Below are 15,610 nucleotides of genomic sequence, written 5' to 3'. Positions count from 1 at the left end.
AAGTATGCAATTCATCCACCTGGCAGACTGATGGTGGTACTTTAAAATTGCATGTTTTCTATGATAGTGGCTTCACTGACATTCCAGACAAGAGCTCAAACCTACTGTAACTGAGCCATGTCAGAACCAAAGAGAGATTCCATTTGGGGAACAGGGTGCCTGTTGTTGCTTTTATCTCTTTCTAATGAAATCTAAATGTATTAAAATTTATGGAGTGGTAGCCATCTGGCTGGACTGGCTGCATGTCAGCCAAGGTGGCAATGTTGGTATGGAAGTCAGGAACTATGGATCATCAGTGTTTACTACATGCACCTGGACGTACAGGTTCTAAGGCTCTGCTTGTTCATTCAGGGAAACATAAGCCCATTGGAGCCATGAAATAAGGAAGGACACTTTCCAGTACATTGCAAGCCACTATAGATCTCTTGCAGACACAGAGATAAACATTCCCTGAGGGCAGCAAATGTGTCATTGCTTTTTTGCTCTGTGCAGACAATGTTGAAGCTTTTCTGTGCAACCATGGACCATATCCCTTCTGATCACATCTAGATCTATTCTGCAGGTAGAATGAAGTAAACTTTGTGTGAGAGGGACACATATCATGTATGTACACTCTGACTTTAGATTCCTCCACCTGGAACAATACATCAGACTGTTCGCATGAAAAACTAAGAAAGACAAAAACATCAGCAAACAGCAACCTGAAAGTGTTCACTGTTAACAATAATAGCACTTGTTACCTCGACAAGCAGAAACTACAGGCAGTGTACATTAAAATAAACAGCCAACAATAAGCACCATGTTAGAGCACAAAATCAGCATAACAAAGCCCACAATTATAAAAAATTTCACACAAAAATGTATAATAAAAACATGATTGGAACATGTAGCAAAAACATCAATACACAACAGTATGTCTACTTTCAAGACTGATAGGTTGAAATAACAAAGCTATCCTTTCAATTTTTGTGAGACCAATATTATTCGTGGGCAAATCTCCATCCTTTAGCTGTTAAGCTATCAGCCTTTGAAGTGTATCTCTCCCATGGTGTTGTCAGCTTTATAAAGGTTTTTATGTGCATCTGTATCCCCCACCAATTGGTGTGTGTTTGTTTTTGAGTAAAAATATAACAAAGAATTTTGAGGAAAAAAATTATTTAGATAATGATTTTTTTCCCCAAGAGGTTTCTGTATTGTCTTGTGTTTATTTTATCCAAATGATTAGTAGCATAGTACTGCTATGTGACATTCATGTTAGGACTGGCCCTTGTTCAGTCATATTCGTTTTTGGTTATTTTACATATATATATGTGTGTGTGTGTGTGTGTGTGTGTGTCATTTGGATTTTTAACGTAGCTTTAACAATTTTATTTTTCAGTTTTATCACTATGATGTCCACAGTGTGGCAGTTTTAAGTGATGCCTAGCACTGGGACATCATATCAAAGACATGTAGCATGATGTCCCACACAGTCACATTATCCTGATACCAGACCAACCAGTTCTAACACTAACCTCTTAATGCTGAACGCCAAGCAAGGCAGCTGTTAGTACCATTTTTGTAAGTCTTTGGTATGACTTGGCCGGGGATCGAACCCACTACCTCCTGCATCCAAGGCGGATACTCTAACCACTAGGCCACCAGAGCGGTCAAAACAATGAGAAATGAAAATAATTAAGAGTGATGAAAATATGTTTTTTTGATGGTCTCTGTCCTTAATAATTCTTTTTGAAGTGTAACAAGACCAGAGCTCTATCTGCATCATATAGATATATATATATATATATATATATATATATATATATATATATATATATATATATATATATATATATATATATATATTGCATTCTGATTTATTTCTTGATTATATATGCACATATATTTCTTCATACAGTCTAATCCCCATACAGTAATTCTTTTTAAAAGTTTGACTGAATACTTTTTATGTTTGCAAACAGTTCCTTTGTTCAAATTTAAAATTATATTTTGAATAGAGACACATTTATGGTGTAAGCAAAAAATGAAAAATAGCTTTTATGTTGTATGTATGCAGTACATGTGTAATACAAGTATCTTTTGCTTTCTGCTTAAAGCTTACACCTTAAGGCAGTAAAATGATCAAAATTTAAATAGATAAGAAGAAACAAACCAAGATATTAGTACATCTATGTAATATAATACGGTCATTTGACCTTGGGAAAATTTTAAGTAATGGTAGTTGTAACAAAAGAGAGAGAATGTGTTTATGTTCCCCTGATGTTTTTGTACTGTATGTCCATGTTCCATGCCTATGCATTTTCATTGACTCCCCAACAGGCCTGTCCACCTCACATTAGCCACATAGCATAGCCATGCAGGATCAATGCCTTTAACTTTCTGAAAGAACACAGATCCCTGTCACCATGAAATTTCATGTTGTACCTAAAGGAGTGTATGTTATTGCCTGTGTCATTACGAGCAGTTCTATATATATATATATATATATTTGTTATTCTGTTAAAAAATCAGTTTATTTCATGTAACTATGGAAACTCTTAGAGCTATCTTATAATGGAGAAGTCTCCAATTTGTTAGTATTTAAAAATGTGTTCTTTTCAAATGAAATGATCAATTTATCAAGGAATAAAGAGTTTAAGGCTATAATATTGTCTTTTATTTCCAGATTCCGTTAGATTCCCTCTCTGGACATATAGGGAGTAGGTAGGCCAGCATGTTCCAGGCGATACCATCCTGAAGGGATGACTTCCTGGTCCCCTTCTTATATAGAGGTCCTTCCTGCATCACCCTGGCATATTAGAATTGATATCAATATGATCCAAAATTTCAATAAAAAAAGAACTATAAAATGTTTCAGTTGTAATTTGTTTATATAATATGTATCAATATTTATATTTTCGAATTCTGTTTAAGAGCTTGTTAAAACTGTATATTTGTTACAGCTGAAACCACAGCATTTTCGTAACATGTAAGATTGAATTATTTTATTGATTTCCTTTTGGACTCATGAGATTTGATACATAATTTTATTCCAAAACTAAAATGTACCAGAATTTACCAGAATTTACTTGTGTTTCAGCTCTAAAGTAGTTGATCATAGTTCTACAGAACCATATTCTCTATGCAGTTTCAATGTTCAACTGTAGTCACTTGATTACAATTTATCATGGCCTTTACTATCAGGTTTACCAAGACCATGTAGTATGATGATGATCTTACTGCACAAAGGCTTAAACAGTGAACATTAAAGTTTTTGGTTAGCCACCAAGCAGTGTTAACGGGGAGGTCGTGAGTGAAAATTTAATCCCCTTGTCTATACATGAAATACACATTTTCATCGTTATAGGAGGGCTGGATTAAAGAGGTAATGTAATATTTAATGTGACAAGTGAATGTATTTTACAAGGAAATATCAGTATTTGACCAACCAATTGAATGCTTATCTTGACACCCATCAATGACCTTACATATGTAGGGTACCAGTCAACACTCTTTGATTGCCTGAAACAGTTCAGTACTATTGGTTCCCCTGCTGTATCCTAAACTTATGTTCTATGGCTTGAGTACCATACAATCCTGCTGTTATTTGGCATGAATATAGTATTATTTAACCCAATCACATGCTTACAGAACCTTAAAACAGTTATCTAAATGTTTTACTTTAATAGCCTGCCATAACTGTCTGTAAGACTAGGTCAGATTGGCGACGGGTTAATATGAGGATGCTGAACATGGGAACAGAAACTGGTGTCACATGGGTTACCAACTTGGGGTGGGGAACTGTGATGCTGCAGTTCTTAAGAATGGGATAAGGCCTGAGAACCAACTACATCATTTGGACCTTTACTATTTGCATGACCTCAGCCTCTTTTGGGCCTATACTATTAGCATGACCACATGTTCTTTTGGACCTATACTATTTGCAGGACCTCTGGCTCTTTTGGGCCTATACTATTTGCACGACCTCAGCCTCTTTTGGGCCTGTACTATTTGCATGACTCAGGCTCTTTTGGGCCTATACTATTTGCACGACCTCAGCCTCTTTTGGGCCTATACTATTTGCATGACCTCAGGCTCTTTTGGACCTATACTATTTGCATGACCTCAGCCTCTTTTGGGCCTATACTATTTGCATGACCTTAGGCTCTTTTGGGACTATACTATTTGCACAACCTCAGGCTCTTTTGGGCCTATACTATTTGCATGAACTCAGGCTCTTTTGGGCCTACACTATTAGCACGACCACATGTTCTTTTGGACCTATATATTAGCACTGACCTCAGGCTCTTTTGGACCCATACGATTAGCATGATCTCAGGCTCTTTTGAACCTTTATATTGATGAAAATTAAGAGGCCCAAAAAGGTGTATTATTGATCACATGGGTTGCTGATTTATGTCAGCTTGTGAATGAAAATTACCACACATACTGAAACTATAAAATGGAAAGAAAAGCTTGGAGCACATAAGTTGCTACATTATTTCTTAATGTTGGTGTCTTACATCCCCCTTCTAGACCAAATACAGGGTACCATTTTAAGTCATGATTAAAAAATTCTGATACTGTTCATAAACACACCATTAAAGTACATACACTTACTCGACAGTCAAAGGATTTAATCTGTCAGCATGGGTTCCTGGGTCTGTCTTTACTACCTGGATCCCCAAGCTCAGGGAGTCATAACCTGGAAACAACTGATATCCCTATCCAAGGAGCTATGCAGGTTCAGTGGTTGAGACAATGGACACATGACCACGAAAATTGCAGGTTTAAATCCCACTATCTAATCAGCCTGGATCCTCATTAGAATGCAGTATGGATCTCATTCAGAATCACACTCATCAAGCTAACACAGCAAGTCTAGGCAAAATCTGTTCAAAAACATTTTCGTGAGTGTTCACAAGCTCAGCCAATCGGACATAAAATCAATTCATTAACATGAGTGGATGTCACACTTAATTGAAATCATCCAAGAACTTGATTGCATAATCACCTCAATAACAAGTATGGATCATGCTCATTACTTAATTTATTAAAAAAACTGGAGACATTAATGCATATTCCAATTTTAAATAAAGTCGGATCAAAGTTATGGCTTCAGAGTAGTAACATGCCAGACCAATCAGTTGCACGATATTATCCCTACTATGCACAAGTCTTACACATTATCAAAACTGATCAAGATCTTGATAAAAGATCTTCTTTCAAGTTTGATTAAAATTAAAAATCAAATCAGAAATCTGACTTGCAGATTAGTAACAAGGCCAGTCACTCAGAGATAAGATCACCTTATTAAAATATGCAAGTATTTCCCTCATCACTGAATATATTGGTGATCTTGAAAGTATAAGCTATTTTTAAATTCTGATCGACACTGAATCAGAAATACAGCCTCCATGATGATAAGAAGCTCACTACATCAGACAAATTATCATCCATTAGTACGCATAGACCTCACTCATTATCAAACTTGTCTGAAAGACTGATGACATTAGCATGATAGAAATCAGACCAAAAACATGGCTTTCTGAGAAATAACAAGCAAATCTTTGAATGAAGGATGACTAATGAACAAAGAAGGTCAAAATACGACAGACAATGGATACAGGGTCATGCCATAAGCTCACTCATTCTTACAGCTAGATGAAGTATGAACTGCTGATATAAGTAAGTTCAGAATTTCCCAATAATAGTGTAGTATTGTATTTTACTTGCCATAGTTATGTGTGCAAAAACCAGACTTCAGGCTATTGAATTTGCCAAGATTTCCCTAAACAAACAATACCCAATATATGCAAACACTCAGTAGCACTCATCTGGCTCTTTGTTCATCTATAACTCAGTCCAGAGTCACTGCTAAGGTGGTGCTCTACAATTTCAAATTTTGCATAGGGTTAGAATTTTAAAGAAAGAGAATTTCCCTGGCTTTCCTCACTGGTTATACTGGCTATTTAAAAAAGACCTTGTATGTCTTAGGTATAATTGAAAGAACCTTTAATTCCCTTTATTTTGATGTATGATTGATGGGTGTAATATGGGTTATAGAGCATATAGCTTGGCCTTACTCCAGATGTGCACCTTTCAAAAAAAGTGCTAGCTCTACTTAGTCATTTTCACTTCCTGAAATTCATAGGTAAATTGTATAAAAAAAGAGCCGATAACTTTTTTTTTTACATTTTATATAATTGGCAATTCATTCATTGCACTTTCAGAAGCTGGTATTGTCTAGTTTGGCAAAATTCATTTTCCCTATTTTAATAGCTGCTATGGATAGTGTACTTTAGACTAATTCAGGCTGATTTTTTAGCACAAGGGAGCAGTCATTTTAGTTAGCAGTGTGCTTAAATCATGTACAATTTCCAAAAGTACAATATCCAAAGAAATATCATCCACATTACATTAATGCAGCACAGAGGTATACCAACATTCTCTCCACTGTACATGTTTTAAATGCAAACAACTTCACCTTACATATGTCACTCTCTCAAAAGTACATAATAACTGGTGAGAGCCCCTTAAGTTACTTCTGACAATGGGGTCCAGATTCTACATTTTTGCCATAATTTTAATAGGACTCCCCATTAAAACTGAAGTACTGGGAACAAGACAGAGGTAGATCAATATTATGTTGTTAAAATTGCAAAAATAATAAAATTTAAAGAATGGAATTTCACCACTTATTAAAGATAACTTAATCCCATTAAATTAAAAAATGTAACCAAGGAATAAATGTAAGTATATTTGGTAATTTGTATAAACATACTGTAAGCAGCTAAGGTGGGTTTATCCATGATTCTGATTTGTCTCTCAGGTATAACTGGCTCTCCATCATCATTTCCGATGTCCTTTGGCAACTTTGGAAGTACTTCCTCTTCTTCCTTTGGGCTCCGAGGAAAATACAGAGGAAGGGTCTTTTCATACACATCCTGTTGACAGGTAATAGATTGTGAGTCAGTCATATGAGATTAGGTTACTACTCCTGATTTTCTATGTTGAGATATCAAGCACGTTTCAAGATTCATGCAACTCTTCCACAGAAAGCCAATGTTTAGTCCTAAATGAGCACTACTCTATATTTTGAAGTAAAAACTAAAACTCAAGAAAACTCCAAATAATTATTGTCCTCTGAAACAAACATGGGTTTCTGATCCATGAAGTACATATAAAACATTTACACAGATAATCAAAGTCAAACAATCAGATTAAAACAGTAGAAACATTGATTTCAAGTTCTATAAATAGTGCAGAGGGACTCTGTATACATATTCCAACAACCGTGGCTGTTACTGTAGAGGATGATGACTACCTGTAAACATCAGTGTGATGAAGACTGACATTCCAGGAAAAGGAAATGTCTTGTGGAAAAACTTGCTGTACAAATGGGATAACATTAATCAAGAAGATAGAAAAGGATGAAACAGCAGACAGTACAACAGAAGAAATAGAACTAGATGCTTCTAATCTATGGAAAATGACTTTAAGTTGATAAGAGAGAAAGAGGGGCATCTCAAAACATTTAACTATGAATGCTGGATTATTACTAATCTAGTTGATACCATAATTTCTGATAGATGTTTAAAGGAACTTTAAATCACAATGACATGTTTGTACTTATTGGTGCTGGAGGATATTAAATATGATGGTCATGTATTCAATATAATGGATAAAGTTATCTTTACCTAACATGAACAGTACAGGTAAAGAGGTATATATATTTGTGCACATGCATGTATGCATCGGTGTGTGTGTGCATGTGTTTGTGTGTGAGAAAGATGTGCATTCATAAATAGTGTACTGTGCTGTATTATTTCAGGCATTTTCACTATATAATAATTTGACTGCTCTGGTGAGCTAAGTGGTTAGTGTCCACCCTGGATGCCTCCCACATCAGAGGCAGGTTCAAACCCCAGTCGAGTCATACCAAAGATTTATAAAAATAGTACTAGAAGCTGCCTTGCTTGGCGCTCAGCATCAAGAGGTTAATGTTAGGACTGGTTGGCATGGTGTCAGGATATTGTGACTGGGTGGGACATGATGCCCAAGTACAAGACATCACTATAAGCTGCATATCTACAGACATGTTAGCAATATGGTTCAAATCATTAACGCTATGTTAAAAATCTAAACATACACACACATGTAATAATTCTGAACACCAATAATATAAACCTAATAGAAAAGATACCAAATTTTTCTGTAGCTAAATATAGAAGAAAACCAGAGTGCAATCAGCAATTACATATTATCTCACCTCTACTTTCACTAGTCTCCAATAGCCATTTTAAACAATGTCATGTGGAAAATACATTCAGACAAAAGTGATCTTGTCCCCCTTTTCTAACTAAATATTTTTTGGCTATCATTTTCGTTTACATTTTAACTTTTAATCAATTAAAAATATTAAATATTAATTAATGATATATACAGTATTAATAATAATATTATAATTTAATTAATAATTAAAATATTACATTTAAACTATTTATAGGCACCATCCAGCCAGTATTGTGTTTACATGTACATATTATGTAACCATCTGCCTACCTACCTACTTTCTGTGACAGGGCCTAAAAGACATGAAAGAATAAAAAAAAAAGAATGTTCTTTTCCATCAAATCATCACTGAGGCAATAAGTTGACAAAAAACAGATTAATATTATTTTTGCATTAATTTTTTTAAAATCATTGTTCTTACAATCTACATGAAAAGCCAGTATCATTGTCCACCCCTTAAGGCAGATATTAGGGTGATAATAGTATGCTTTGAGTAATCTTGGAATGACAGCCAGCAGCACAGAGATCATGCATCAATAATTACCTTGATTAACCACTACAGGTGAGGACTCCTATGAAAAGCAAGCAGCATGCAGTCCACTTGCCTAATTGGTCAACTCATTCACAAAAGCAATACAGTTAACCATCTTAGGGTGACATATCCCAATATAAAATAGAAAGCTGATCAATGGATAAATATATCTTTTCCTACTTCAAGCTGAATTGGTCAGAAAGGCCTCCTGAGTAGGCTATGATGTATATATGTCTAGCATGGATGAACCAATGTAATAAGCAGGTCACAGTGACCATCTTCTATTTTAAGGATATAACAGTAAAAGAGATGTGTACAATTATGTTTCATGATTGGAACATAAACAAAGCCTAAGAAATGAACTTTAACACAAAATTAGAAGACAGTCACTGAACATGAAATATAGGTCAGTACAATCTCTTTTTACAATAGGATGTGTAACTTATCAAGATGCATCCATTCATCAAGTTTCATGATTATAGGTAGGAGTAGCAGAGGATGAAATATAGGTCAAGATTAGCTTCTTTTATTGTAAAAGTGTGTTAATAACAGAGATGCATTTCCTTCTATTATACAGTCCTGACATGAACACTGCCTGAGAAATGAAAATTAAACCCAAAATTTTATCCAAGTCAGTGAAATGTAAAATATGATTGATACTGCTAAAATGACAGCAGTATGCAGAATAATGCATCCCTAAGGTTCATGATTTTTTATTTTATATTATGCACAGAGCATGCAAAAAAAATCTGTTTGGTCATGAGCTAAATGCAACAGCTTAACTTAGGTCAGTGAAATGTTAAACAGAGGTCACAGTGACCTTTTTTGTATCAGTGTGGTATTGCAAAAGATGTATATAGTCACCGAGTTTAATGATTACAGCAGGAACAGTAACAGCATCAAACTGAACCAATGCCAGCAACATGTAAACCTACTTTCAGCATGAGGGACTAGTACTATGACCATCCGTGTTGTATGGGTGTAGTAATAATTGGAATGCATATAATCACAGAGTCTGATGATTCTAGCATAAACAGTCCTTGCGATGGAGACCAAGTCAATGAATCTTATCATATAAATTACAGTGACATACTAGGGGCCCTGAGTGGCCAAGCAGTCTAAAGCGCTCTCCATCTCGGATCACTGCCATCTCACCTCTGTCTGTGTAGGTTCGAGTCTCGGGCTCAGCCAATGTGAATATGCGAGAAAGCTTTCTGGCAGCTTCTCGTGGGTCGGTGGTTCTTTCTAGGGTTTTCCCAGGTTCTTCCTCCACCATTAATACTGGCCGCCATGTATAGCCTATCTTGTGCTGAAAAATGGCGTTAAACCCTATAACAACAACAACAACCATAGTGACATACTACCATGATGAGGGTGTAGTACTATTCAAGAGCATCCCCCCCATCAGCTTTAATTTAATTTAGGTATTTCAGTAAATATACAGCATGCCATTAAAACCCAGAGGGTCAAGAACTCAACAGAACAACCTGACATAGGCCAGTAAAATGTGAAATGTACTTCAATCTAACATCATTTTATGATACGGGTGTGGAACTAACAGAGATACGTACAATCATATGGTTTGTTGAATAAGGGTGTGGAACTAACAGGGATACGTACAATCATATGGTTTGTTGAATAAAGGTGTGGAACTAACAGAGATATGTACAATCATATGGTTTGTTGAATATATCATTAACAGTGCTTGAAAAATAAACTTCAAAACACAATTTAGTCAAAGTAAAAAAGCATGATCTCCATTTCACAGTGACCTACTTTTGTGATAATGGTGTAGTACTCATCAAAGTGCCTTCTGCTGCATTAGTAACCATGAATTCATGGGAATTAACATAATCCCTGTATCAATAAGAGATCACTCTATCTAACTGCCACCTAGGTGGGCAGATAAATTTTAGCTATTTAGGTGGCGCTATACAGTTTCGCATTTTGCATAGGGTTAGGAATTTAAAGAAAAAGAATGTCCCCGGCTTTCCTCACTGGTTATACTGGCTATTTAAAAAAGACCTTGTATATCTTAGGTATAATGCAAAGAACCTTTAATTCCCTTTATTTTGGTGTATGATTGATGGGTGTACTATGGGTTATAGAGTATACAGCTTGGCCTTACTTCAAATGTGCACCTTTCAAAAAAGTGCTAGCTCTACTTGGTCATTTTCACTTCCTGAACTTCAGAGGTCAATTGTATAAAAAAGAGCCGATAACTTTTTTTACATTTTATATATTTGGTAATTCATTCATTGCACTTTCAGAAGCTGGTATTGTCTAGTCTGGCAAAATTCATTTTCCCTATTTTAATAGCTGCTATGTATAGTGTACTTTAGACTAATTCAGACTGATTTTTTAACACAAGGGAGCAGTCATTTTAGTTAGCAGTGTGCTTAAATCATGTAAAATTTCCAAAAGTACAATATCCAAAAGAAATATCATCCACATTACATTAATGTAGCATAGAGCTATGCAAACATTCTCTCCACTGTGCATGTTTTAAATGCGAACTACTTCACCTTACATACGTCACTCTCTCAAAAGTACATATTATCTGGTGAGCGCTACCATAGCTGAAACATTTTTACCTGGGAGGGTTGGATTTGCATGGTAACTGTAGTTCTCCTAAGGTATTATAACTGAGTAATGTATTTAAAAGAAGAAATGACCCCCATGATCTCATTACATCAAGGTCTCATCAATATAAAGCTGCATCTTAAATATAGTTGAAATCTTCAAAAAGTAATGCTGTGGAAACCAAAGGAAAAAGGATGGGCTATCAGGGGGTATAACTCTTGCAAGCAAGAATAAAGCATAAAAAGCACATACAAGTGTACAAATGGCACAGCGAGGCTTAAGAGACAATATACACACAGAATTGCATCAGAACATGCTGAATGATTTGTGAACTATACTGGTCACAAGGATCTCCAGTTAAAGAGGTGGAAATTTAAAAGTGAGTGAAACACAGCAATAACATTAACTGAACCTGAAAGGATGGAAGCTAAAAGTATATCCACATAATAGGCATATCACCTAACAGATGGCATCCAAATATGTGTAAGGGTTACAGACTTATGGTGGTTCAAAGTATGAATGGATGGACAGATAAGCCAACAAAAACAGTGATAAGTCTGTGTTTCATGTATGGGTGCAAGATTTAGAGTCAAAACCCCCTTGGTGTCAGAACTTGGGTGAGACTAAGTAAAAAGTCAACCTCGGAGGTAAAACTAAAAAGCTGACAACACAAATAAAGGTAATGAAAAAGACTTACTATTGGTCTCATGCTTCTCAATATGAGGTTATTATTACTTGCTCAATCCCAGCTTAAGGTCTTTTCTATAAGAACAACTCAAACTCATCAAAACTTTTGGGCTGATCCAGTTTAAAATTTCAAACTTCTGTGGAAAATGTGATTTTTGTCTGTTATGCTGAATTATTTCATTATGCTGATTCTGAGCACAAACTATCTTTCAGATATACAAAGCAGGATATATCTGCATCAGCTGGTACTTACCAATGTGTCATCTCCACATACAAACACTATGACTTCTACATCATTACTGAACTTCTCTAGAAATCTCCTAATGGTTCCTGCAATCATAAATGGCTTGTGTGAGAAAAGAAGATAATTTCTAACCTGGTAAATAGAGATACTATACTGGTTTCTGAATAATGTTAACCCAACTATTAACAGCACTGAACCCGATCTAGCATTGCAAAACATGTCAGCAGATCAGGGTCTATACTTATCCCCTGAAATCATGAAGTATAATGAATAATGTGGATCCCTACTGACCAGCACATAATATACTGGCAGATCTGGGTTTATGCTAAACTGTAAGGTATGTATTACACGTAGACATTTTCAGTAACTATCTTGAGACTGAAATGTTTTAAAAAGAGAAACCTGTCAAGTTCATGATAATGATACAAATCAAAGTTGATACGACACCAGACAATGCATAATTGTATACCATAAGTCACATACATCAGTTAACTTCTGTGTGTGTATATATGTTTGCATGTGTGTGTGGAAGACTAAAGGCCAAGCTCAAATACTATGTATAAGGTATATATAGGTATATATAGGTGCTCAAACTGGAGTTAAAGTCCCAGTGCCACCATTACATGCAAATAGTCATATAGGCCAAATCATTTGAATAATAATGACTCTTGAAAGATATAAATCCAAAAACTTATTAAGTTCCATTAAAACCAGATAATATCGATGTTACATACATCATCTCCCTCGAACTGAGATACCCAACAATTTTCCACATGTGTACAAATTAATCTGATGTTGATCGGCGACATTGGTGGGTCAACCAATTTCAATCAAAAGCTGGCACACCATATTTGATGACATTTTAAACATAAAATGCTATCACCATGCTGTTTGGGATTGTCTTAAAGTTCACCATTCAGTGTATATTCCAGTGCCCAAGCTGATCACCAATATTCACGTCTTATTTTATCCAATGCATGATTTTTCTTCTCAGATCTGCTTAGAAAAAGCAGGCCTACCTCTCTTCTTATCCTCTCAAATCAATCTGTGTGCCATGTATGAATGTTGTTGTTATTAGATTAGTCACTAACAGAATTTGTTGAATGTATTACATCACTACTTTTGGAGCAAATTGGAAAAAGATCAGAATTACGAGCAACTTTGTGGACTGAATTATAAGCTGGCACCTCTTAATTCTAAACTGAATATATGAACTTTGTTTAAACCTATCATCTTGATTATTATAAAAAATGGTTTATATCAGACAGCTTTATTAAGAAATCATCTCCTGCCTTCCAAACTTTAATTAGATTAAATGAATGGTGAAATTTATAATAAACTGTGGCATTGGGGCTTTAAATGCAAAAACTTCACTAAGAATGCAACTCATGTGCATGTTAATACAAAATTAGCCACCTAAGCCCCCTTCTCAGAAGGTAGGTCCTATGAAATCCAATCCAAACTGCTGCCTAGAACCTAGGAAGAATGATGGTTGAGATACAGTGAGGTTGGACATTTACACAGGATTTTATCTATGCAGATGCCAACACTGGAGGTAGTATAGAATTATAGCTCTCCTCCACTTCCCAGAAGTGAGTTGAAACTTTTTCATTTCCATGGTAATATAAATATACAAGAAACCTTATCATAAACAAGAAATAGAGGAAATGTAGTAAAAAAAATCTAAATCCATTTTTCTTTTTCCATGGAGGAACAATATACAGTCCGAATCAACATGGCACAGTAGCTACCAGATGGATAGGACTGACCTATGGTCAAACTAATGATGTAACACAAATCTCATGCAAGTGATCAGGAAGATTTTTAAAAGATGCTATGCTTTGAGGCATACATGTTACTCATCACACTTTGAGTATGTATTTGTCTTGAGTACTGATAATGTCTGATACTTAATGAAACTAATGAAGCACACGTCTTACCAGTATTGACCAAATATTACCAACTATGTCTCATGTCTTACCAGTATTGACCAAATATTACCAACTATGTCTCATGTCTTACCAGTATTGACCAAATATTACCAACTATGTCTCATGTCTTACCAGTATTGACCAAATATTACCAACTATGTCTCATGTCTTACCAGTATTGACCAAATATTACCAACTATGTCTCATGTCTTACCAGTATTGACCAAATATTACCAACTATGTCTCATGTCTTACCAGTATTGACCAAATATTACCAACTATGTCTCATGTCTTACCAGTATTGACCAAATATTACCAACTATGTCTCATGTCTTGCTATATTTATTACAGGTGTGTTCCATTTATTCAAAACAAATGGAATATACAACTTACTGATTGCTATATGTGCCCCTTGGTCAGGTGGGTAACCTCTCTGACTTGAATGTATACAGCAAAGTCCTAGAGTCTGTATCCTCTGCTCTCTGGAAAATGGTCAATAAATCTCTGTGTGAAACTTCACACATCATGGTTTTGGAAAATACATTATAGACGATTAACTCTTGAAATTATATACAATCATTTTCTTTAAAAACAAAAAACCCAAATATACCTGGTATATGAAATGCGGTCTCTTCCATTTGGAAGACACCTTTCAACCCATACATAATTTGTTCTGATTTTCGTAGGGAAAAAAAGTGTCAAAATTTCCATATTGTATACCTTTAAAATCTTTTTCGGTTAATTCATTCAGGTGTTTAAATGTGTTGCACATTAAATTAGCATTATTCCATACTTTTCACAGCCAGCATTTCAGGCAGCCTGAGACTGTTTCTAATAGCAGATGTATATTATTGACAAACTGAATCTAGAACACTGACAAATCATCAGTTCCACCCACTGTTCACTCGATTATTATACAATCATACAGATTTCCTATAGATGTATGCTGTTGAAAAATATTTGTTTTTACTAATACCTCAGGGGCCCCGAGTGGCCGAGTGGTCTAAAGCGCTGTCCATCACGGATCACTACCATCTCACCTCTGTCTGCATGGGTTCGAGTCTCGGGCTCGGCAAATGTGGATGTGTGAGAAAGCTAGCCGGTAGCTTCTCGTGGGTCGGTGGTTCTTTCCGGGGTTTTCCCGGTTCTTCCTCCACCATTAATACTGGCCGCCATGTATAGCCTATCTTGTGCTGAAAAGTGGCGTTAAACCCTATAACAACTAATACCTCAAGAATCCGCTTGCTGGATAATTAGACAACAGTGGTTCTGATGCTAAGACAAACACCAGAATACACTGTACACCGATTAAAATGTTTAAAAACTTTTACATTACTAGATATAATTAAATTTGTCTAT

At 35.5% G+C, this 15,610-nt stretch overlaps 1 protein-coding gene across 2 annotated transcripts in view; it reads right to left on the bottom strand.

The window, feature by feature from the left end:
• Positions 1-15,610, bottom strand: part of LOC149797161 (protein GDAP2 homolog) — an 87,231-nt gene that overhangs the window by 29,178 nt on the left and 42,443 nt on the right. For both annotated transcript variants that reach the window (XM_089961835.1, XM_089961836.1), the window contains 3 exons: positions 14,645-14,733; positions 12,330-12,406; positions 6,764-6,926 (listed from right to left, as the gene is read on the bottom strand). In XM_089961835.1, coding sequence (XP_089817961.1) covers positions 6,764-6,926; positions 12,330-12,406; positions 14,645-14,733 — 329 coding nt within the window. The remainder of the gene's footprint in view (positions 1-6,763; positions 6,927-12,329; positions 12,407-14,644; positions 14,734-15,610) is intronic.

The sequence above is a fragment of the Sinohyriopsis cumingii genome, chromosome 6 (genome assembly GCF_028554795.1).
Source record: "Sinohyriopsis cumingii isolate HCF-2022 chromosome 6, ASM2855479v2, whole genome shotgun sequence".
NCBI lineage: Eukaryota > Metazoa > Mollusca > Bivalvia > Unionida > Unionidae > Sinohyriopsis > Sinohyriopsis cumingii.
Note: the sequence above shows the minus strand (reverse complement) of the source record. Positions and strands in the feature narration are given on the sequence as shown.